Genomic DNA, 26,411 nt, shown 5'->3' on the forward strand with positions numbered 1-26,411 from the left:
ACTGTCTCTGACTTTGTCCCATTTTGCTCTCTATCAAACAGGATGTTGTACAGTAATGGATTTACCAATATTCAGCACCATGCCTTCAATGGAACAAAACTAGATGCTGTGTAAGACTCCTTTTCCTATCTTGAGAACAAATATGAAACTGCTTTAAAATATTTTAAAATATTTTTTAAATAAATATTTGTGTTGTTATTCTGGGTGTTTTGTTTGTTTTTGCATCAGCTGCGCAAGCAAAGTACTTAGTAGGAGGAACTAATATATGAAAAGTCCATGAAAAGCACTATATTTTTATTCCTTATTCCTCCACTGTCGCCTCTGGCTTGCTCATTAAGAATCTGGACCCATACGATTGTAAAGCTGCTTTGTTACATGTGTTGTATAAATAAATTTGACTTTGACTCATACTTCTTCATATCAGAGGTTTTGAAAATGCGTCTATTGTTATCCCTCATATTTCTTCTTATAAATCTTCCGCTTCTTGTTCCACACATTTGTGCATTTAATACAGCCTGGACTGCCTAACATACTCCATTTGGACTTCATTCAAACTGTGTTTTAAAGGACTTGTGCCATGTATTTTTTGAGTTAATTGGGTTTGTATTTAATAAATTTAAGTTTAAAAAATTTAAAGCCCCAGAGAAATGAATGGCGGAGTGTTCAGAATGTCAAATTACAACTAGATTTGGAGGAAATGTGAGTTTGAAAAGGTCTGAAAAGGTGTGCCCTGTTCTGACTAAGATAATGGGTAATACCCTTGAGTGAAGAAGCATAAGATCAATGCCCTGCCTGGGTCCAAGATTTGAGTGGTGTGTGTAGAGTCCAATATGTATTAAGCTGTGTATGGTATGTAGGAATGTACAGTAAGTATGGAAATTATTCCAATCAAATCAAATATATTTGTATAGCGCTTTTCACAACATATGTTGTCACAAAGCGCTTTACAGGATTTACAAGGTTAACAATACTATGGGTCCAAATCCTTAATGAGCAAGCCAAAGGCAACAGTGGCAAGGAAAAACTCCCTAGATGGTGGGGAATAGGAAGAAACCTTGGGAGGACCAAGACTCAAAAGGGAACCCGTCCTCCATTGGGCAGCCCGTTAACACACAAATTACACAAAAACAAATTATACAGACTAATAACACAAGTTACAAATAAATCACACAATCAGGCTAAGTATAAGGTAACTAGAATGAAAGTTCTTGGTGTTGATATTGTCAATGTAAATGTCTTATGATGAACGCCAGGTTTTCATTCCGTGTCGGAGCGATGATACTGGTATTGTAGGCTCCGACTGCAGTGTTACTCCCCAGGTGAACCTCGGAGAAGAAAGATATGTGATGTGGTAAATATGTAACAGATTATTCAAAGGCCAAACTAAACAGATAAGTCTTTAGTTGAGTTTTAAACATTGAGACTGTGTCTGAGTCCGGAATAAAGGCAGGAAGATTATTCCACGGTTGTGGAGTTTTAAAAGAAAAGGGTCTTCCACCTGCTGTGATCTTTTTGATACTAGGAACAGTTAATAACCCTGCGTCCTGAGAACGAAGTGAACGTGCTGGATTGTAATGATCACAGTAGTTCACTAAGATACTCTGGAGCTAAGCCATGCAGTGTTTTATATGTTAATAAAAGTATTTTATAGTCAATACGAAATCTAACTGGCAGCCAATGTAATGACGATAGTACAGGACTAATGTGATAAAATTTTTTTAGTTTTCGTTAAAACTCGCGCTGCTGCGTTCTGAACCAGCTGGAGTTTATCGATTTACCAGAACATCCAGCTAGAAGACTATTGCAATAATCTAGGCGAGAGGATATGAATGCATGGATTAGCTTTTCCGCATCACTAGTATTTAATATATTTCTAATTTTAGCAATGTTGCGTAAGTGAAAGAACACTACCCTAGTTATATTATTAATGTGTGAATTGAACGAGAGATCTGGGTCTATTGTGACACCTAAGTTCTTTACCTCTGCGCTGGGGGTTGTAGTAAAAGAATGTAGATTAAATGCTACATTACGTATCTTGTCTCTCGCTGCCCTAGACCCAACTATTATTAGCTCTGTTTTATCTGGATTTAGTGCTAGAAAGTTACACGCCATCCAATGTTTTATCTCTTCTACACACTTCTCGATTTTACTGTTTACACCTAAATCATCGGGTTTAGCCGATAAGTATAGTTGGGTGTCGTCCGCTTAGGAGTGGAAACTGATGTCGTGCTTATGCATAATCTCGCCTAAGGGTAACATGTAAAGTGTAAATAGAAGTGGTCCTAGGACTGTCCCTTGTGGGACACCATATTTAACCTGAACAGATTTAGATGTTTTATTATTAATACTTACACATTGGAAGCGGTCGGTCAGATATGATCTAAACCAGGAGAGTGCAACTCCTTTAATACCCACCGTGTTTTCTAGTCGATTCAGCAAAATGTTGTGGTCTACAGTATCAAAAGTTGCGCTAAGATCTAACAGTATAAGGAACAAGATGAGCCCATTTTCTGATGATATTAGTAAATCATTCACTACCCTGAGTAAAGCTGTTTCAGTGCTGTGGTTCGGTCTAAATCCTGATTGGAACTTTTCATGTATACTATTTGATTGGAGATAATGGTTTAACTGATTGTAAACTGCGTTTTCTAGAATTTTAGAGATAAATGGGAGAATAGAAATTGGTCTATAGTTGGCTAGAATCTGCGGATTGAGATTCTGTTTTTTAATCACGGGTCTAATTACGGCGCATTTTAATTGTTTGGGCACATATCCTAGGTTAAGGGAACTGTTAATCATATTAAGTAAGGACCCTGCAATAGCTGGGAATAGGTCAGACCCCTTTGTTTCATTGCAGCTATTTGCTAAAATAAAAAAGGTTCATTTTATTTCTCATTATTGTACACTCAGCACCACATCTTGACGGAAAAAATTGCAAATTTATTGAAAAAGAAAAACTGAAATATCACATGGTCAAAAGTATTCAGATCTTTGCTCAGTATTGAGTAGAAGCACCATTTTGAGCTAGTTCAGCCATGAGTCTTCATGAGAGGCGATCTTCAAGTGGAACTGGCCTGTAGGAGTGAGAGCCTGTCACTCATGGGTTTCATTCAAGCAGCGGTGAACGTCGACAAAGTGTTACGCACTAACCGTCCTGTTCCAGGAAGACCTCACACATCAACCTCCCGTGTTCAGCTTCCTCGTCCTCTGGGTGAAGTTCCCCACAATATCCCCAAACCCATGCAGCTGGGCAGATCTCCGCTCACACCACAGAAAAGATCCTATCGCATCCGCAAATGTCTATGCATCTGGACATCTTCCGTGACAGATGTCCAGCTCATCCGGAGGCAACACAAGCTCACAAGAAAAAGTCAGCACATCTTTATTTTCTATTGGGGGCAGGACCCAACTTAACCTACCTATACAGATCACTTGGGGTGGTATTACTACTGAGCTGTCCGCATTAATAGACTCTGGAGCAGCGGGTGACTTCTTAGACGTAGAGCTAGCTAATACACTACACATTTCCGCTGTACCTGTGGACACCCCGCAAAAAATAAATTCCTTGAATGGTCAGCCCATCGGAGATGGAATAGTAACACTACATACCAAACCCCTAGTTCTCCAAGTGAGACTGTTTCACTCAGAGATAAGACAATTTTATCTAGTCTCTTCACCCCGAGATCCTATTATACTCAGCTTTCCCTGGTTGACAGAACAAGATCTGGTGATATCTTGGAAAACAAGAGAACACATAAGGTGGCAACCACGTTGTTTACAGCAATGTATGCACTTACCCCTCCGCTCCACTGCGATTGAGAGTCCTGACACGCCCCTCTTCGATGCTGTTCCTGAACAATATCAGGAATATGCTGATGTCTTTAATAAGAGCAGTGCTAGTCAGCTGCCTCCCCACAGGTCTTGTGACTGTGATCTCCTGCCCGGAACTACCCTGCCTAAGAGATCCAAGCCTTACCCTCTCTCTTGCCCTGAGGACACAGCCATGGAGTCCTACATAAGCAAAGCCCTTCAAAAGGGGTTTATTCCATCTGTCGATTTCACCAGTGGTGGCAGGCTTCTTCTTCGTGGAAAAGAAAGGAGGAGGACTGCGTCGCTGCATTGATTACCGTGCCCTGAATGCTGTGACCTCCAAGTATGCTTAGCCTCTTCCCTTCATTTCTGCTTCACAGGAGCACCTAATGGGGGCGAACATATTCACTAAGTTAGACCTGTGAAGTGCTTATAACCTAATACGCATACGTGAAGGTGATGAGTGGAAGACTGCACTCGTCACAGCCAGAGGTCATTATGAGTACTTGGTAATGCCATACGGGTTGTCAAGTAGTCCCTCTGTGTTTCAGGCATTTATGAGATCTTCCGTGATATGATCAATCAGTTCGTTTTTGTTTACATTGATGATATCTTGATTTACTCTTCTTCAGTTACAGATCATGTCCAACATGTCTCTGCTGTTTTACAGTGCTTACGAGAAAACAATCTGTACGTAAAGGCTGAGAAGTGTGAGAAGGGTGGGGGCGCTTCGTATGGACCACCAAGGAAGACCGAGCCTCTAAAAACTGGATTCACCAGAGCTCCCATACCACATCTTCCAGATCCTAACCTCCCCTTCATTGTGGAGGTTGACGCATCAGAAGTGGGCGTGGGCGCTGTGCTGTCACAAAGACAGGGGGACCCACCAAAGTTGTTTCCCTGCGCCTACTTCTCCAGGCCAGCCAGCCAGCAATGTGGGAGAGCGAGAACTCCTCGCCATGAAACTCGCACCAGAGCAAAAGCATCATTGGTTGGTGGATTCGGAACAACCTTTCATAGTGTACACTGATCACAAGAACCTTGAATATTTTAAGTCTTCCAGACGACTAAACCCACGTCAAGCCAGGTGGGCTCTATTCTTCTCCCGCTTGCATATTTCTCTGTGTTACAGACTTGGGTCCAGAAACACCAAGGCGGACGCATTATCCCATATCCACGAGAATATCCATGAGATATTCAATGTCCATCTTGGTGTAGGCATATCCGGTTATGCAGGAGGTGGCCGGCCCAGGATGGATCTCTGGAAATGCTTGTCTCTCCTTATCTCAGTGTTCCTCGAGTAGGCGGGCAGCCATGTGGAGAAGATATCACCCCCAGTCTAACAGTGAAATAGGACGTTATAACCAGGAGCTGAGTAGGTAAACTTAAGGTTAGGGCTTGTGACCAAAGACACTGAAGGGATGTACCTGGGGCAATACATTTTTATTGGGGGCAATAAAATTGTCAAAACAGTTTGATAAGCTTACCCTATCTTATTTTATATATCCCAGAGCACTCTAGTTTCTTGTGTACATTAATGAGAAATAAAATGTAAACAATTTTTTTGATTTTAGCAAATGGCTGCAATGAAATAAAAAGTAAACAATTTAAAGGGGTCTGAATACTTTCCATAGCCACTGTATGTAAATATTTTTTCCTAATTAACTGCAATAAATAAAAAAGTACAGCTTTAGAAATACAACACAAAATAAACAATAACATATGTACTAGATAACTTCCTAAGCAAAATAAGGTTCCAACAAAATAAGGTTCACAGCTCCGTGTTCCTCGGAAGCGGAATATGTAAACAACGCGCACAAGGACATCAAAGGAATGAATCGAAACTAGTTACCGGTGGTACGCTAATGCTAGCTAGCGTCGCCACAGCAGGCGGAAATTATCATACAGTTAAGCCAGCCCTCTGTAAACGAACAGCGGGACCACCAATCACCAACATTCTGCGGAGGCATCACAATCCTGATAGAGGGAGACACAGGCTCACAGGCTTCCACTTAATCCCTCACCTTCCAACTAGGGGTGCAGGAAAAAATCGATTCGAGCTTGAATCAAGTTTCTAACATTGAACGATTCAGAATCAATTCTCATTTTCAAAAAGATCGATTTTTTTTGGGTGCGTGTGTGCCTTCTCAGCCACCGTAGTGCTAGGCAAAACAAGGCAACAGGTTTGACTATGTGGCATGCTAGTAAAGCTATAGCGGGTTGTGTAGTAGTGTACGGTATTTGTTGTTGCACCGCTAAAGTATGAAGTCCAAACGGCTTCGCGGTCTTTGAAAGCAACCATTTGGAAACACTTTAGATTTTACCGTCAACCCGGCCCTGGTTAGAATGGGCTTGATCGTTTGCACACGCATAAAGACGCTACAGATGATATTCGGAAGTTACAAAGATTATAACTCCTGGTAAAATAAAGTTAAAATAAAAAATAACTTAGTTCATTGAGCACTCTAGTTTTGTCCTAACTAGATATTTAGATATAATACTGCTGTAATACTGTGAAGTCGTGGTCAGAGGTGAACTTCGGTATAGTCAATGTGTATTTTATTTAAAATAATTAACACCCTTGAGCCACTGTGTCTTTGGGCATAGATGCCGTTTGCTGTGATGGATAATTAAAGTCTAACTCTTATTTATGCATAGAAACGTAAATCAACAATATAATCTGTAGCGTCTTTATGCGGATAAACGAGGGGAGTCGGAATTCGCCACAACACTGTCTGAAATCCAAATCTGTCGCACATGAAATGCTACAGACACCGTTCAGAAACTGATCAGTTCAGTTAAATGTATTCAATTTAGTAGATATATGTGGCTTTTAGAAAATACGGTATATATATATTTTTTTCATCTGTGAAGTGGAAGTTCTAGCAGCTAACGTAAGCCTACCCATTTTATTAATGTAACAGCACTATTATTTTTGCAAGCACTTTCATATATTTTTTTATTTTTGTGATTTGTTACGGAAAAATGTGTAATTTTGTTTCTGGAAGTGGCATGTTCATGTGACGGGTGGTGTGAGCAACTGAAAAGGAAGCGATCATGCCAAGTCTCAGGGAAAAAGGATGTTTTAATAATAAGTGTGCAAACCAAAACCCGTGCAAAAGATCCAAATTAAGGATATAATGACCAGCGGTCAACTGGTACAAAGACATATATAGGCAAACAAACGACCCTCAGGTGAGACGGATCACGGTCTCCGCCCACCTGAGGGACGCGCATGACATCACAAAACAACAACAACAACAGCCGCTGTGGACGGAGGTGGCCGGTAGGGGGCCGGCTCACCGTGACAGACCCCCCCCACCAAGCCGCACTCCCCTCCATTGGGTGTGTGGCACACAGCGGCTGCACACAAAACATGAAGAGGCAGGAAGGCAGGAACACACCTCCTGCAGTCCGGGAGCTGGAACATAAAACACACAACATTAAACAGCTCACCTCCCCGGGCGGGACCCTGGACCGACCGGGCCGTTAACAACACAAAACCACGCACCCGTCAGTCACAGGGCCCTCATGCCCTAACCGGCCTTCAGCCGGTGAGCCCCACAGGTGTGAGGACGAGGGGCTACGACTCCTCTCTTGTCCCTTGTGTATGTGTGTGTGTGCAGGCTACCTCTCCAAGGCGTTACTTTACGTTACTTCAAGTTACTTCACCTCCTGGACCTACCTCCTCCCAGAGCTCACCCCAGCCTCCTAGGGAGCCAACCCCTCCCGGGGCCTCTCATTGCAAGGTGGACTCCTCCACCCAACCCAGGAGCGCCAGAGACCGAGGCCCAGAGCACCCCCGACGAGGGCTGGGGAGCAGCCCCAAGGGCCTCCTGGTCACCCCAGGCAGGAGGGAGGATCTCCCTCCTCAGCAAGAGCTTTTCAGACCGGAGCCCCATGGTCCCCTAACATCCGGGGGCCCCAGCCCTCTAGGGAGGGGCTCTTCATGACCGGGCTCCGGTCACCCCACAACACAAGGGGGCTCCTGCCAGGTGGAGATCCTCACAAGGTCCAGGAACACTGCCAAGGAGAAGTACCTGCACAGAAAACACAACCTCACACACACACATATACACACAACAAAACAAAACACAAACGCGCCTCACCGACGCCCTCCGTGCCGTACCCCGTGGCACGGGATCACAACCGGTCCCCCCCAAACACACATTTAAGGGGAGGAGCATGTGTGGAATTACATTTAACAGTTGACAACACGCGATGACAAAACATACACGCTAATACTAGACAAGCAAACAAAAAACGGCGTACACACAAACAGACGGGACCCACAAACGCACGCTCTACATACAGACACAGTGACGCGCCGCTCACGTTCACAGTCGCTCCCCACATGAAACATAAGACAACACGGGGAGCGAGGGGACAGTGAGGAGCGGCACCAGCGTCACACACAGAACATGTAACATAGAACACAATGAGCGCGCATACCGATCGACACGTCCGTTCACGCATACACACATTTACAACAACACGAAGAGTTATCGCCAGGAAGACAATCCTGGTCTTCACCGTGCCACGGACACAACACGAAAACACGGCGGAACTCTTCACACCAACTGACAACAGACACGAAGAGCTTTCCCAGGGCAGACTGCCCTGGTCCTCGCCGTGCTACACACACACACAAAAAACACAAAAGCACGGCGGAGCTCTTCAAACAAAACACTACGCAGACAAACACTTACCACGAGACATGACCACGAACAAAGAGATAGAGATAGATAGATACTTTATTTTATCCCAGAGGGAAATTCCTGAGTTCCAATAGCAAGGTACATGACAAATAACAGCAGCAAAAAAGGTACATGACAAGAATTACAGCAGCCAAAATTACTCATTCCAATAATGGTGGAAGAAACAATGTGCAATAATGTGTGGAAGTGGAAGTAGTGCAATAATGTGTGGAAGTGGAAGTAGTGCAATAATGTGTGGAAGTGGAAGTAGTGCAATAATACAATATACAATAGTGCAAGTAGTGCAATAATACAATATACAATAGTGCAAGTAGTGCAATAATACAGTAGTAAGTGGAAAATTTAAGTACAGGTAATAAAAAATAGCAATACTGAAAATAGAGTTAGGGTATGATTTGGGGGTATGACCATTAGAGTGACCGGAGGAGGTGTCACAAAGTTTGTAGTCTGCTGTGCTGAGATGAGTTAAACAGTCTTATGGCCTGAGAGACAAAAGACTTCCTGAGCCTGTCGGTGGAGCAGGACTTGGACAGCAGTCTGCCGCTGAATGAGCTCCTCTGCCGGGTGATCGTGCTGTGCAGAGGATGGTGAACATTGTCCATGATGTTCAGCAGCTTGTTGAGGGCTCTCCTCTCTGCCAGTGGTGTTAGGGGCTCCAGCTGTAAACCCAGCACAGAACCAGCTTTCCTCACCAGCCTGTCAATACGTCCAGCGTCCCTCTTGCTGATGCTGCCTCCCCAGCACACTACAGCATAAAAGAGGACACTGGCTACCACAGACTGGTAGAACATCAGGAGGAGTTTCTGGCAGATGCTGAATGACGCAAGCCTCCTAAGAAAGTAAAGTCTGCTCTGGGCTTTCCTGTAGAGGTGGTCGGTGTTCACTGACCAGTCCAGCCTTTCATCCAGGTGCACTCCAAGGAACTTGTAGGCCTTCACCATCTCCACATTGACCCCATCAATGGAGACTGGCTGCTGAGAGGGCCTGGACCTTCTAAAGTCTATGCACATCTCCTTGGTTTTGGTGATGTTCAGCTGTAGATGGTTAGCTTTGCACCACACCACAAAGTCCTCAATCAGGCTTCTGTACTCCATCTCCTGTCCATTACGCACACACCCCACAATTGCAGTGTCATCGGAGAACTTCTGCATGTGGCACGACTCCGAGTCGTATTTGAAGTCTGATGTGTACAGGGTAAACAGGACTGGAGAGAGGATGGTCCCCTGAGGTGCTCCTGTGTTGCTGATCACTGTATCAGAGGAGCAGTCCCTGATCCTGACATGTTGTGGCCTCCCAGTAAGGTAGTCAGTGATCCAGGTGACCAGGTGCATGTCCACCTCCATCTTCACCAGCTTGTCTCTCAGCAGTCGGGGCTGGATGGTGTTAAAGGCGCTGGAGAAGTCAAAGAACATGACCCTCACAGCACTGCTCCCCTTGTCCAGGTGAGAGTGAGCTCTGTGCAGGAGATGGAGGATGGCGTCCTCCACCCCCACCTTCTCCCTGTAAGCAAATTGCAGTGGGTCCTCAGCATGGTGGACCTGAGGTCTGAGGTGACACAGCAGCAGTCGCTCCATGGTCTTCATCACGTGGGATGTCAGAGCAACTGGCCTGTAGTCATTCAGCTCCTTCGGGTGTGGCTTCTTGGGAACTGGAATGAGGCAAGTTGTCTTCCACGTGTCAGGGACCCTCCCTAGGCGTAGACTCAGGTTGAAGACATGCTGAAGCGGCTCCCCCAGTTGGACAACACATGCTTTGAGCATTCTGGGGCACACTCTGTCCGGGCCAGCTGCCTTTCTGGGGTGAAGTCTCCTCAGCTGTCTTCTGACTTGGAGCTGTTTAGTCTACTCACTGATGGTGGTGCTGATGTTGGCGGAGATGGTGGAGGTGAGGGTGGTGATGGTGACGGGGGTCGTAGAGGTGAGGGTGAGGGCCGATTCGCTGGCCATGGTGACAGTGTGGTAGTTGCTGCAGGAGGGGGGAGGTGCAGGAGTAGGGGGCTGCTGGGGGGGCTAGTGAGGGTGACTGGGTGGTGAGTGCTGCAGAGGGGGAGAGCTGCAGGGCGTGTGAGAGCTCCCGCGGCATGTAATACGGTCTGAGGCTCACCGCTAACAGTTCTATGTCCCGACAGCAGATAACCTCCTTCACGCTTACATGACCGGGGTTGCACCACCTGGTGTTGATGAAAAGCGCAAGCCCCTCACCTTTGCGTTTCCCGCTGAGTTTCGGGTCCCTGTCCGCTCGCACCGTAGAGAATCCAGGTAGCTCCACGTTAGCGTCCGGGGTGTCGGGGGTGAGCCAGGTCTCGGTGAAACACAGCACGCTGCACTCCCTGTAGAGCTTCTGGGTCTTCACCAGACTAGCCAGCTCATCGGTTTTGTTGGTCAGCGAGTTGACATTCCCCATAACCACCGACGGGACCGAGGGTTTGTATCTCCACCGCTTCTCCGTCTTCTTAGCCTTTAGCTTAGCCTTTAGCTTAGCACCGGCTCTGCAGCCCCGATACTTACGCCTCAGCTCCCCCGGGATTGTTTGGACAATGCCCCCGCGTCCCATGGGACGGAGGCTCAGCAGTTGTTCCCGGGAATGGAATCGAAACTCTACACTGCACTCCATACCAAGGAGAAAGAAATAGAGACTGGCGGCTTCCGAAGGGTGGCTGGTCATTCTGTGACGGGCGGTGTGAGCAACTGAAAAGGAAGCGATCACGCCAAGTCTCAGGGAAAAAGGATGGTTTAATAATAAGTGTGCAAACCAAAACCCGTGCAAAAGATCCAAATTAAGGATATAATGACCACCGGTCAACTGGTACAAAGACAAGACATATATAGGCAAACAAAGGACCCTCAGGTGAGACGGACCACGGGCTCCGCCCACCTGAGGGACACACATGACGTCACAAAACAACAACAACAGCCGCTGTGGACGGAGGCGCCCGGTAGGGGGCCGCCTCACCGTGACATTCTCAGAAATAGGCAGCTAGCCTAAGCCTAATTCTTGTACGAAGCAATTTGTTGTTTTTACAGAAAGAGCAGTATTTTTGTATAATAAAATTTTTGAGTAGTGGCCAGTTCTGGCAGCTAGCCTAAGCCTACCAATTTTGTTTATTTTATTACAGTTTTATTAGTTTAATGTAGTGTTGTGAGTGTCAGCCTCACAGACATGTTGTCTTGGATTTACTTTTGTGTTTACATTATTGCAATATGTTGTTAAAACCTTTACAATTATAATATCTTTATAATTGTACTCTGCTTTCATGCCAGCAGACCGGAGTAACTCGTTTTGAATTGAGAATCGCTTTTGAATTGGAAAATAATCATTTTTGAATCGAATCGTTGGGATCTGAAAGAATCGGGAAAAAATCGAATTGTGACCCCAAGAATTGATTCTGAATCGAATCGTGGGATTCCCAAAGAACACCTGTTTGGGTGTGGGTGTGTGTGTGTGTGTTTGTGTCTGTGGTGTGTATGAGTCTGTGGTGTGTATGAGAGTGTGTGTGAATCAAGGCGTGTATATATAGCATGAAAAAAAGGTGAGTATGATGGTGTGTGCAGTGTGTATGAAAATTTGTAGTTAAGTGTATAGTGTGTGCATAGTATGTGTATATCTGTGTTTGGGTTGAACAACACCTTAGGCATGTTCATAGCAGTGAAAATTGACACCATGTTTGTTTACCACCATGTTTGTTTACCACCAATGGTAGCATATATAATGTAAATAATAGTGGTCCTAAAATGGAGCCTTGCGGGACCCCATATTTAACTTTTGTACGTTTGGATGGAATATTATTGAGCTCTACAAACTGATGGCGATTTGTCAAGTAAGAGTAAAACCATGAAAGGGCTGTGCCTGAGACTCCAACCCAGCATTCTAACCGCTTTAGCAAGATCCTATGATCAATTGTGTCAAAAGCTGCACTAAGATCGAGAAGCACTAGCAGTGATACATAGCCTTGATCAGAAGCAAGGAGGAGATCATTTGTTACTTTGACTAATGCTGTTTCATTACTGTGATGGGGCCTAAAACCAGATTGGAACTTTTCAAATATGTGATACCTATGCAGATATAGGCATAATTGCTGGGCAATGGCTTTTTCTATGATCTTAGATATAAATGATGTGTTCGAAATGGGTCTATAATTAGATAGGACAGTCGGATCAAGATTTGGTTTCTTAATCAGAGATATAATAACTGCTAATTTACATGATTTGGGCATGTGACCTATTGTAATGGAGGAGTTAACTATAGTTAGAAGAGGTTCAGTTACAGCTGGAAATACCTCTTTTAATAACTTTGAGGGAACTGAGTCTAGTGTGAAGGTAGTACAATTTAAGGAAATTATTTTCTCTAATTCTGATTGTGGGAGTGGATGAAAAGCATCAAGTTTTTCTCCCGGTATGTAATTTAAATCAATATCAACCAAACCAGATGACATACCAGTTTTATTGCTAACAAAAGGTTTTATATTTTGTCTAATATTCTCAATTTTATCATCAAAGAAATCTATAAATACACTACTAGTGAGGTTTACTGGAATCTAAGGTTCTGTGCCTGCTTGATTTGTTGTAAGTTTAGAAATAGTATTAAAAAGAAATCTAGGATTGTTTTTATTTTTCAATATATATATATATATAGAGTTCAATATAGAAGTAAAAGCCCTTGTCAGTGGATCCTCCGCATTATCAAAGTGTATGTTAAAGTCTCCTGCCATTATTATTTTGTCACTACATACTGCTAAATTTGCTGCAAAATCGGTGAAATCGTTTAAGAAATCTGAGTAAGGCCCTGGTGGTCTGTATACATTAGTTAGGGAGAATGTACTTTTATTTTCAGATGGACTAATTACATTAATAGACTGCATGTCAAATGAGTTTGAGATATCTAAGTATTTTCTGATGAATTTCTAAATTATTTTCTCTAATTCTGATTGTGGGAGTGGATGAACCAGATGACATACCAGTTGTATTGCTAATAAAAGGTTTTATATTTTGTCTAATATTCTCTATTTTATTATCAAAGAAATCTATAAATACATTACTAGTGAGGTTTACTGGAATCTGAGGTTCTGTGCCTGCTTGATTTGTTGTAAGTTTAGAAATAGTATTAAAAAGAAATCTAGGATTGTTTTTATTTTTCTCTATCAGTGAGGCTAAGTATGCCTTAGTGAGTGCCCGTGTGTAACATTACTTAATGATCTCAACTCTATAGGATTTAACTTTATATATCAGTCTTATTAAATAATTTATTCTTGTTTTAAATGTTAAAGCAGCACGAGCTTTATATTTTTTGTGGAATTTATTTTCCCAATTATTTACTTTATCAAGCATTGTTGCTGTGCTGATGTTTTTATTAAGCTTTAACAACATTAAATTAAATTCCCTCTGAAGATATCTCCATAGAAACAAGCAACTCACAAGACTTGAAGAGAGCATGTTTGCAAAAACCATCAGTGGTCCAATGCTACTGTAAGTATCTTAATTTTTAATTTCTCTCCTAAATTCTAAAAATTTTCATGGAACCCTTTAGGTGCAGAAATGTTGAGTCTTGTGCCTGGTTCTCTGATGTTTTACATGCCCCTGACTCTGTGTGTGTGTCTGTTAACATTATCCTTTGCAAATGTCTTTCATCTTGTGAATGTATTGTGTTACATACCATAACCAGAACATGTTATATTTGATAGCGTGTATGTATTTAAGTGAATCTTTGTCATGTTTGTTGTCTGTCCATGTACTTTCGCCTAGGCATCCTGCCTCACCTTGCTGTCATTGTAGCTTTACTTAAATACCCAATCTCTCAAATATTCTATTCTAATACTATTAAATTAAAAGAGGAAAATAAATGTTTTAACTTTCCATTCATTTTTTGTTTGCCTTCATCCTTCAAAAACAAACAAATTGGGTAATACTTAATCAAAGGTATGAATTAGCCCTTCACGATGTAACGATACAAAGTCAGAGAGACAGACTTGTGCAGATCGAAGGCTTTTAATTTGAACAGAGAAATGTTGAGTTGGACCGAAAACAGATAACTCAGGGAACAGGCAGGGGTAAAGAGGTGTATCCAAGCAACCAAATCCGTGGGAGCAGGCTAGGGACGAAAAATCAGGACAGAAGCAGAAGTCGGAAGCAGAACTGTAGTTGTGGAAATGCTTGGTACGCACACATGATAATAAGGCAATACTTCGCAACTAACAGAAAGGGAAATGGGCTTAAATAACGGGGACAGACACGCAGGTGAAATCAATAATCTGGTGAAGATTATCTTATTATGACTGTTTGGGCTGGGGAGAGTGAGGAATTCTGGGTATTGGAGTCAGGTTGATTGTATGATGTGACAGTACCACCCCCCGAGGCATCCAGGACAGTAGTAGAACGAGAGCGACCTGTACGCTGACTGCTTCCCACCGCACCAACAACGGATCTTTTGCAAGGGCAGCCCTGGGGATGAGGGGCTGGCTTGTGTGGATAGCGGGCGTGGAAGTCCGCCAGGAGACCCAGGGCCAGTACGTCTCTCCGAGGGACCCACCTTCTCTCCACTAGGCCATATCCCTCCCAATCAATGAGGTACTCCAGGTTACCATCTCATCTCTTGGAATCCAGAATGAGGTTAACAGCATAGATGGGATCCTCTTCGCTCATTATGGGAAAGGAAGGAACATCTGGAGATAGGTTCACTCCCAAGGGCCCTGGAAAGACTGGCTTCAATAGAGACATGTGGAATGAACGTGACATATGACAGTGCCTAGGTAACTTGAGATGGTAGGTAAATTCGGTAATCTACTACAGAGTCTACTGAGCGGAAGTTGCATGTAGATACCCATACCAGATCCCCAGGGTTGTATAGAGGTATCTCTCCTCTGCGCCGTTCGGCTTGCATCTTCTGTCATTGTAACACCTGCTGTATCCGTTTGTGCATCTCCTCCCACACCTTTTCACTGCGTCCCATCCAGTCATCCACTGCAGGTATGTTGGAAACAACAGGAGACCAGGGGGCCATGGGGGGTTGGAATCCTGGAACACACTCAAACAGGGGTAATACCGGTAACAGAACTGGTAAGCGAGTTTTGTGCCATCTCCACCCACGGCAAAAATCTGGACCAATCAGTAGAATTGTTCATACAAAAACATCTAAAAAGCCCAGCTCCTGGTTCATACGCTCACATTGGCCATTGGATTGGGGATGATAGCCGAAGTCAAGCTGACAGCCACCCCTATGCATTCAAAAAAGGCAAAGCATACTCTGGAGATTAATTGGGGCCCCCTGTCAGACAAATTATCTTCTGGAATCCCAAAGACATGAAATACATGGTTAAACAGTGCTTCAGCAGTCTGGAAAGCAGTGGGTAGAGTAGCGAAAGGAATAAAACGTACTGCACGTGAAAAGCAATCCACAACAGTTAGGACTGCCGTGTTGCCTAAGGAACAAGGCAGGTCAGCCACAAAATCCACAGCAATGCGTGACCAAGGTCTCTCTGGAACTGGGAGAGGCATGAGTTTGCCTGCAGGTAAGGTTTTAGGGACTTTACTCTGATTACAGGTAGAACAAGACTCTTACGATTGGGAACTGGAGGCTGGATGCAGCCTCTATAGGACACAAGACATGGACAGGACTAACACTAACACTAAGAATGGATCCATACATTACAAATATGCGACAAACCGGTGCTCAGCTGTGACCAACTACTCCCACCAATACCAAATGGACACCCATGTGATAAGCTGCTCCCCACAGGAGATGGGGATGAATGTTCTGTCTCTCTTTACCCGAGTGTCAAAGACACACGGATGCAAGTCCGATGACAACTACAAAGTCGAACCCAAACTGTGTGTTTCTGAGGTGAGCCCAACTATATCTAGTATCTCAGCCTCATACACCATCCTTCCCAACCAGAGAGGTTACGTTCCATGTCCCAAGAGCCAGCTTCAGTAACGCCAAGGCCCCCATCTTCAGCCATCCACAATGCACTGAACCCCTAGTACTACCTCTCCCTTAGGTGGTACTCCCATGAGAGAGTAGGCCCATGTATCTCCTTCAGGCTATGCCCAGCCGGACCCAGGCTCTCGCCAAGGAACCTCTCTCTCGGGCCTGGCTCCAGGGTGAGGCCCTGGTAACCCTGATCCAGGCAAGGGAATCTGTGTCCTGCTATTTGTGAATTCCATAGGGTTTTTTTGGATGACTCTATGTCTGGCCTATCACCTAGGCCCAATTTGCCTTGGAGAGACACTACCAGAGGCATTGCCACCAACATGTGGATAGGATCATGGATCATGTAGACATGCATACCCCTTCACCATGATAAGGTGGTGATCCACCTTCAGTTTACATTTGTTGGAATACATATTTTTAATGTGTTGGCTTGTCAGTATTCATGAAGGACTTATGTAGGTGTAAGGACTTATGTAACACTATTCCCTATGTTTCAAAGCATCTTTTTGGTACTTTTGCAGCAAATCATGAAAACTAGATGGAAATGCCACAGGAAAGACTAGATTTTTTGATTTTTTTTTTTTTTGACTAGATGTTTTGAACTTGCTTTATGTTATGAAAAATTGAACATTTACCTGTAAATTTTCACCATTATAAAATGCAATATCCATACAAATTTAAGATAGTCACACTGATCTGTACCAAACAGGATTGTGAAGAAAATTATTAACACAAATGTCTATATTTTTGTCTGAACAGTGACATTTCGGACTCCGGCATCAGCTCTCTTCAAACAAAAGGTCTGGAGTCACTCCGGGAACTCGGTGCTCGAAATGTGTGGGCCTTGAAAAAGCTTCCACCAGTCCAAATTTTCAAGAACCTAATCATTGCTGATCTGACATATCCTAGCCACTGCTGTGCTTTCAAGAACATGAAGAAAAAGAAAGGGTTTGTATATTACAGTAGGGTGAAAATATGCTAGCTAGCTTAAAACTGTGTTGGCAGACGAAATACTAAATGTTTAAATTAAACAATCTCACTAGTCTAATAAATACATCTTTATTTGTTTAAATTAAAACTCTTTAGGTTCCAGAAATAATGTGGCCCTAAAGACAATGCAACATTTATATAGTTGCATTTCTGTTTTTGTATTTTTTCTTCAATTCCCTTTAAGAAATTCACTTTAAAATTCATTTAAATATGATATCCATATATTTCATATCAAATGATGACAGCTCTCTTCCATATATGTACAGCCAGATGTGACAATATGTCTCTAAAGCCAATATGTTTGATTTTAGAATTTAGAACATACATAGCTTATATGAAAATATCTATTTACTCATATGGACCAACTGCATGAAAGTGTTGGGTTCACAATAGTAGTGAAATGAATAATGTAGTATAGAAATCTGTAATATTTCAAATTAAATTTTGTGCTTTCACTAAATTTTAAAGAGACTGTGAGTTTACATTAAATGTCAAACTTCATGGAGCATATTTTTGGCATTTATCAAGTATTTCAAGTATATCCATATATCAAAGTGTGCAACTGAAAAATTACATAATTAAAATAAAAAAAACTAGAAACAAACAAAAGTTATACCTGCACAGAATATTCACTATGGCCAAAATATAACAACTGATCTGTACTATACTAGCTATGTTTTATACTACTTTCACACACACACAAACATTACAAAACAAACAACTAACAAGGACTAAACTGCTGTAGAGGCTTAACATTATACAGATTAGAGATTGACCTATAGTTGGACAGTTCATGAGGATTAAGACCATGTTAGAGAAGAGTTAATTATAGCAAAGCAAAAGGTTCTATATTACTATTTACAATTACAGTTCTTTGTGCAGTATTTGGTACAGCATTCAGTATACATATATGGAGGGTTTGGAAGAATTTACCAAAAAACATAAGGTCCTCACGACCGAGTGCAGAAAAGAACTCTAAAATAGCATTTAGGGCTGACCAGACAGCTGCAATTGGCACTTGCAAATTCAAAAGGTGAAAATCATATATTATATAGGCTCATTACACACCGAGTGATATATTTCAAGCGCTTATTTCTTTTAATGGTGATGATTATGGCTTACAGCTAATTGTGACCTATCCAATCTGGAAGTGCCACATTAACCCCGACTACGACACCTAGGAAGGAGAAGAGCCCTAGGAACTCTAATCAAATATTCCAATTTCACCCACAGGTCCCAGATCAGGTGGTGAGCAATCAAAACACTAATATATAATTCAAATATTTATTACAACGTCCAAAAAAACACAACTGAACTGCCCTCACAATGAATGATGCCCGACAACCCATCAAAAGTAAAACCCCACACAACAAACTAAAATAACCAAAAATACACAAACCCGTTGCCACTAAAATATAATCAACACCGCAAATCACACACCAGCAACCACCGGAGGAAACAGTCCACTTAACAATAAGTAGATAAAACAATAAAAATCCAGGGGAAGCGGCAACAATGAGTCCACAACCAATCCAGTTGGTCCCGTGTCACAGATTCAGTCAAGTTGCACTGAAACACAGGAGAACTGGAGCAGTACTTGGTTGAAAAGCCATAGCCCACAAGAGCCGTGAATGCAGTAAGTTTCCAATATTGGTTTTTACTCGCAGTGACTATACTCATGTAAGCAAGTCACGCCTACTCCCAGTGAAGCGGTACACAGCGATGGTAGAAATCACTCTGGCAATCTCAGCCAGCGGCATTACCCACGGACTCCTCACTCCTGCAATGTCACTATGGTGTATCCTGATGGCCCTGACTGTCGTTCCACAGTTGATCCGACTTTTTAGTAAAAACTCATGTCGCGGTTTCCAATAAAAAAGGACAAAACTCCACGTCCTTTAAAGCGCACATTCTCTCTTCGTTCGTCTTCTTTCCCTATTTATATTAAACAACTCCTCCCCTCCCAACAGTCCACACCAGGTAACAATCCCCTCAATTAATATTACAAGCAGAATTGCACTAAAAGACATTGTTACTCATCACATAATGAAAACCCAAAAGTCAGTATCTCAGAAAATTTGTCCAATAAAAAAGGATTTTAATACAGAAATGTTATCCTACTGAATATCATGTGAATACACTCAATACTTGTAACAGTTGATTGCTGGTTATTATATCCTTAATTTGGGTTATGCCACAGGTCGTTGGTTTGCGCACGTTATTCAATAAACCCTCCTTTTTCCCTGAGACTTGGCCTGATCGCTTCCATTTTCATTCGCACTCCCTGCCCATTACATTAACATAATCTATAATAAATCCTTTAAATTTACAGTGTTGTTGTTAACTATAGATTCACATACCCTCCTATAATCTAAATTCGACAATATTGCCAAACAGTATTCTGAACACTAGTTCAGAAATCTAGTGCTGGCTATCTGCCTGTTGGCTAATCAATTCAAATCAAATTTATTTGTATAGTGCTTTTCACAACGCATGTTGTCACAAAGCAGCTTTACAATCTTTACAGGATTTACAAGGTTAACAATCATATGGGTCCAAATCCCTAATGAGCAAGCCAAAGGCGACAGTGGCAAGGAAAAACTCCCTAAGATGGTGGGGAATAGGAAGAAACCTCGGGAGGACCAAGACTCAAAAGGGAACCCATCCTCTATTTGGCGGCCCGTTAGCACAAGTCCGTGGTGCGCAGGGTGTTTCTACAGTTCTACAGTAGTAGTCACAATTCATGTTCCCCGGCCAGCTAGTCACAATCCCTTCGGTGCAGATGGTGAGCCTCTGATAGGAGCTAGCATCCGCACGACCTCTTGTGGCAATGGCACGTCCAACACTGGCATCGGTACATCCACCGGCAGGTGCTTGCATCCTGATAGGTGTTTATCCTGCAGGGACCCATCCTCTTTGGGTGGCCTGGTTAAATACACAAATCACACAAAAACACACAAATTACAAAAAAAATCTAATTATACAGACGAATACACAAGTCACACACAAATCACACAATCAGACTAAGTATAAGGTAACTAGATTGAAAATTCTGGGTGTTGATATTGTCAATGTAAATGTCTTGTGATGAACGGCAGGTTTTCATTCCATGTCAAAGCACTATACTATACTATACTATACTATAACTGTATGTAATGCAGCATGGGCTGCGGAGCAAGTAGGAAGACACAAATGCTGAGGAGAGCGAGATTTAATAAGGGGAATTCCATAACCGAAGTTGTAGTTACAGGCAGGGAAGCAATACTCATGACTAGACAAAACCAACGGAGATCGCAAAAGACACAGAGCCATGAACAAATGGACAAAACAACGGGCTAGGGAAACACAGGGATATAAATACACAGGACTAAACTAGACACAGCTGGAGACACTGGCGTGGCAGACGGGGAGGAAACCATAGAAACAGACAACAAGGCGGGATCAATGAGCAAGGACCTACAGACACAAGGAGCAAGGAAACTGGAGTGACAGCTAGAAGAAGTGGGCGTAGCCCTACGTGACAGTGCCCTCCCTCTAAGCGTGTCACTCGGGGGCAGACAGGACAGGGGAACAGACTAGAACAAGACAGGGAACCACAGGGCACAGCGAGTGACAGGGACAGCGTACAAAGGACAGGACACTACAGGACAGACTGGAGAGACAGGACCGGGTAAAGCAGGGCATGGAGACTGGACCATGGCAGGGAAAGGAGATGCAGAGACTGGCCAGGAGCTGGGCTGGGACATGGCAGAACAGACAGGATAGGACGAGGTACGGGAGCAGGGCTGGATGGGACAGGACTGGGAGTAGACACTGGAGCGGGGCCAGGGTATTGGGCTGAGGCAAACACAGAAGCAAAAATACTATAGACTACAGAGACAGGTACAAAGTGGGTCACAATCTGGGGAACAGATATGGGGACAGGAACAGAGAAAACACCACTGGAAACAGACTCAGGAACAGGTAACCGGACTTGGACAGACACAACAATGGGAACAGGGACCAACACAAAACCAGGGATGGAACATGGGACCTAGGGGAACATGGACACAGAGACAGAACAACCATTGAGTGTAGTAGACAATTCACTGAGTTCAGGCCTACACCTGGGCAGCACAGTCTCCGGGGAAACAGGAGGGAAACGTAGGCAGGCACAGGAACAGGCGACGAACCCCTTTGGGTCGCAGAAACAGTAACAGGCAACCACCCCCTCTGGGTCGCGGGACCAGGAACAGGCGAAGACCCCCTCTGGGTCGCGGGAACGGGCGGAGGCCTCTTCCGGGTCACAGGAATGGGCAGTGGCCACTCCTGGGCCTCTGACTTTTGCACAAGTCCTTCCTGGACCTCCCGCTCTCGCACAGACCACAACAGGGCGTCCGGTACTCGAGCTGGCCATTCCTGGGCTTCCGGCACTCGAGCTGGCCACACCTAGGGAGCGTGGCTACTACCCCCCCCCCCCCCCCCCCCCTTTTTTTTTGGGGTATCCAGGGGTGAGGCTGGCAGAAACAGATGAGGGAGGTCTGCATCAGGGGTTGCATCTTCAGCTGGCCTGGTTCCCGTGGTGACGACCTCTGGGGGCGCTGTGGCAGCGGGGCTCTGCTCTGGGGGCGTGGTCTTAATCACCTGGTCTTGGTTGAGCCTGAAAGAACACACAGACACAACCGCTTCTCGGTGGCTTTCCCTGTGATGACTCCACCTTATCGGTGGTTCACAATAACTCTTGAAAGCCAACCGAGAGCCAAGCCAATGCTCGTCTGTATATCCATTCCGTCTGCCTGGATATTGCACTACAGGTCCCCTAATCGAGGGAGATTATCAGTGGTCTTGTAGGTCTTCCATTTTCTAATTATTGCTGCCACAGATGATTTCTTCACACCAAGCTGCTTAGCTATTGCAGATTCCCAGTCTTCCCAGCCTGGTGCAGGTCTACAATTTTGTCACTGGTGTCCTTCAACAGCTCTTTGGTCTTCACCATAGTGAAGTTTGGAGTGTGACTGTTGAAGGGTTTGGTCAGGTGTCTTTTATACGGATAAGTTCAAACAGGTGCCATTAATACAGGTAATGAGTGGAAGACAGAGGGACTTCTTAAAGAAGACTTTTAAGAGACTGTTAAGAGATTTGTCTATTTTTTCTAAGGCAAAGGGGAGAACCATAAACAATGAGGGAAGCAGACAGCGATTCTCACAAGTCATTTTTTGCAAGTCCAAGTCAAGTCTCAAGTCTTTGATCTCAAGTCCAAGTCAAGTCTCAAGTCTTTGGTCTCCAGTCCAAGTCAAGTCCCAAATATTTGAGTGACACTGCAGTTGCAAATCACTTTATAGTTGTAATGGTCTGTTATGACACTTCTGATGTATAATAGCTTAAACTGGTAAATGAAAAAATACAATTTAAAAAAAGCGCATATACACAAATGTTTTCCAGATACATTTTGTATCTGTATTTTTCTCCAAAAAGTATTTCTCTTACAAAACTGACACTTTTCTGGTTACAATATTCTCTTCTTTCAGTAGAACATGCTATATTTTGTTCTAAAAGATAAAGGAGGGCTGTTTTTTAACTATATATATGAATGTCTGCATATCAAGAAAATAGCAACCAAAGTAGTAATTATAAAATAAAAATGAAAAACAGAATTCAAATTTTACTATTTTGAATTCTGACATAAAAAGTCCTGCAGCAAATTTTTGTCTCCTAATAAAGTCAAAGTCAACTTTATTGTCATTCAGACTCCAGTGTTAAAGCACCGGAAACCAGAGCGGCCACTGCAATTACTGCACCGCTGGTTATGCAGAATGGGAGAGAAACATAGAGATAACATTGGGAGGAGACAAAAAAATATGACCACAATTATTCTCAAAAACAGGACAACAATCTGTGTGCATGCAAAAAAATCTCCATTGCACATACAAGCATTGATAACACAGACAGTAAGCAGTGAGAGGCGTGATTCATTCAGATGTGGAGGGGGTTTTTGTGTCAAAGTTCGCAGTGGAAGGCGAGAGCCATCTCTGACAGTCTCTGTGTGGGGGTGGGAGCAGGTAACCAAGACAACCTTTTGGGAGAATTTTGTTTGGGCACCAATGCAGATAAGCAGAATGAATGAATGAGATCGTCCTTGAGTGTTTGAGCACACAAACTCCTCTTACTGTAAGTCAGCAGTCTCCCAACTGATCCAACTTCACACGTATTGATTCCATCCACGATTGCCTCCAAGCTTTTACCAACAGTCACAGTCTGTGTTCCGACAGCTCTACCTACTGCATAAATCATGTTGGGCACTTGGCGTGGGCGTTCGATAACTGACCCCACTCTTTTAATTTCCCGATACACCAGGGCAATGCCTAATTCAAACAGCAGAACCCCAGTGATCAAAGTTCCAAATAAGAACACGTCCTCAACATCTTCCAGGGAGAGAGGCGCAAGACACAAACTACGCCAGGTCCCCCATGAGTCATGCACATATCCAGATGAGAATGTTCCGACCGGACATGTGGGTTCTCCCGCACCATGACTCCTCGTGGAAAAAATTATGTCAATTGCAATGAGAGACCACCTGATCAAATCTTGTCAGGTTACTAAGACAAGACAGAGAATCTAGGCTGAGCTGAATAGAAGGGAGGGAGTGCAGAAGCAGAGATAAAGTGTGACCACCTCTCTTGAAAGCCGGAAGAGAAATAGGTCTGATTGGATGTCGTCGCTGGCCAATATTTTCATTTCGTTTTTATTCCTTGTCGAAAATGTCCATTAATTTCATCATCGTTTTTATCCCTTTGTATAGTTTTTATTTAGTTATCATCTCATTTTCGCCATGAAAAAAAGGTTTGTTGACCAAAACTATGACAAAAATTATTTGTCAATGAAATTAACACTGGTCAGGAAGTGGGCGTCTCCTGAGCCACGGACCCTGCCTACCGTGATAGTTCTTAATTGTGATTCATGCACATTAATCTTCTTTGCTCTTATTTGAAGGGGGATGGATTTCTAGGGCAGTTCACCAGGAATACAGATAATTAACCAAAATTCTTGCAGTTTTTTTGCCTAATGGTCTTCAACACTGGTTAGCACAATAAATGAAACATACAGATGACCATGTACATCTATGCTTTAATATTTTCTTAGCATGGAGTAAGAAATATCTCCCACACAAAAAAGAATAAAAAACTAATTACCCAAGGATAAGAATGGTCTTACAAAGCAGTTTAAACTGACTCAAGTTCGATAAACTGGCACACTGAAAAATGTTTTATTGCTGTGTCCCTGTAAATCTAAAATGAATAAAGTAAAAGAAATTGTTAGGGTAATAATATGCTAAAAATTATTCTGCACTCATAAATTTTGTCAGAGTCTAATAAGTAATCAAAGTTCTGATGAACCCTTATAAAATTTGCATCCAGTAGAGCTAAAACTATGATGGATCAATTCCTCATGATGGCTATGCTTGTAATGGAAAATGATCAAAATCTTTCTATTAAAAATTGTCAGTTTTTATCAAGCTGCCAATGTTTATTTCAAGATGTTTTATTTTTAATTAAAGATGCACTTTAGGGCCACCATACAGAATACTAAATAGTAGTATTCTAAATGGTAAAATCTATTACTTAATTACTTACATCTTAGCAATTAGAAGTATGTTGAAGCTTATAGCATTCAACGAGCTATTAGAAAACAAAACCACATTCTCTTTTTTTTATCAATAACAGGTACCTGGAGTATGTCGTTTGTAATTTGACTTCCAAGTCTAAACAACACCATAAGAGATCAATAGGCAGACTTACAGTCCCAGCCCTCCATCGTGGCATAGCCCAAGGCATCAATCATCAGGACTTCCACCTTACCCTAGATTACTATGACTTTTTTGATCGACACTTTGAACATGGCATGGGATTTGGGGATGAACTGAAGAACCCCCAAGGGGTACCCAGGCAGGACTTTGACAGTCGCTATGACTATGTTGTGTGTGAGGATGGAGAGGAAGTGGTGTGCACTCCAATGCCTGATGAGTTCAACCCATGTGAGGACATTATGGGCTTCAGCTTCCTGCGAGTGTCTGTCTGGTTTGTCAGTCTGTTGGCTGTACTGGGAAACCTGTTAGTGCTCTTTGTGTTACTTACCAGCCACTACAAACTATCTGTCTCTCGGTTCTTTATGTGTCACCTAGCCTTTGCTGACTTATGCATGGGCATCTATCTGCTTCTTATCGCCTCAGTTGACATTTACACACAGTCAGAATACTATAATCATGCCATAGACTGGCAGACTGGGCCAGGGTGCATGCTTGCTGGATTCTTTTCTGTCTTTGCTAGTGAGTTGTCAGTTTTTACTTTGACAACTATTACTTTGGAGCGCTGGCATGCCATTAGTTATGCAATGCACTTAGATCGCAAGCTGCGATTATGCCATGCCTCTGCTATTATGCTTGGAGGATGGTTCTTATGCTTCTTTCTGGCTCTTATGCCTGTGCTAGGAGTGAGCAGCTACCAGAAGGTCAGCATTTGCTTACCAATGGACACCCAGACCTTGATAGATCAGATATACATTGTTCTTGTGCTTGTCCTTAACATTCTTGCTTTTATGGTTATTTGCACATGCTACATTAAAATATACTATATTGTGCACAACCCCACCTACAACTCAGCTAGAAAAGACACAAACATTGCCAAACGTATGGCTGTTCTAATTTTCACTGATTTTCTCTGCATGGCGCCAATTTGCTTTTATGCCATGTCGGCTGTACTGGACCACCCACTTATTACTATGTCCAACTCTAAGATACTCTTGGTGCTGTTCTATCCACTGAACTCCTGTGCTAATCCTTTTCTTTATGCCATCTTTACTAAGGCTTTTCGTGGTGATGTATTCATCCTGTTCAGCAAAATTGGCCTGTGTCAGTGGCAGGCCCAATTGTTTCGAGGCCAAACCCTCTCCTCAAAGCATAGAAAAAAAGGATCATTCAGGCAGGAGGAGAGGACA

At 43.1% G+C, this 26,411-nt stretch overlaps 1 protein-coding gene across 1 annotated transcript in view; it reads left to right on the forward strand.

Moving 5' to 3' along the window:
- tshr (thyroid stimulating hormone receptor) overlaps positions 1 to 26,411 on the forward strand; it is a 169,491-nt gene that overhangs the window by 141,937 nt on the left and 1,143 nt on the right. Inside the window, 4 exon segments of the mRNA XM_077018157.1 lie at positions 42 to 110; positions 13,913 to 13,990; positions 17,211 to 17,399; positions 25,142 to 26,411. Coding sequence (XP_076874272.1) covers positions 42 to 110; positions 13,913 to 13,990; positions 17,211 to 17,399; positions 25,142 to 26,411 — 1,606 coding nt within the window.

The sequence above is a fragment of the Brachyhypopomus gauderio genome, chromosome 9, assembly GCF_052324685.1.
Source record: "Brachyhypopomus gauderio isolate BG-103 chromosome 9, BGAUD_0.2, whole genome shotgun sequence".
Classification (NCBI taxonomy): Eukaryota; Metazoa; Chordata; class Actinopteri; order Gymnotiformes; family Hypopomidae; genus Brachyhypopomus; species Brachyhypopomus gauderio.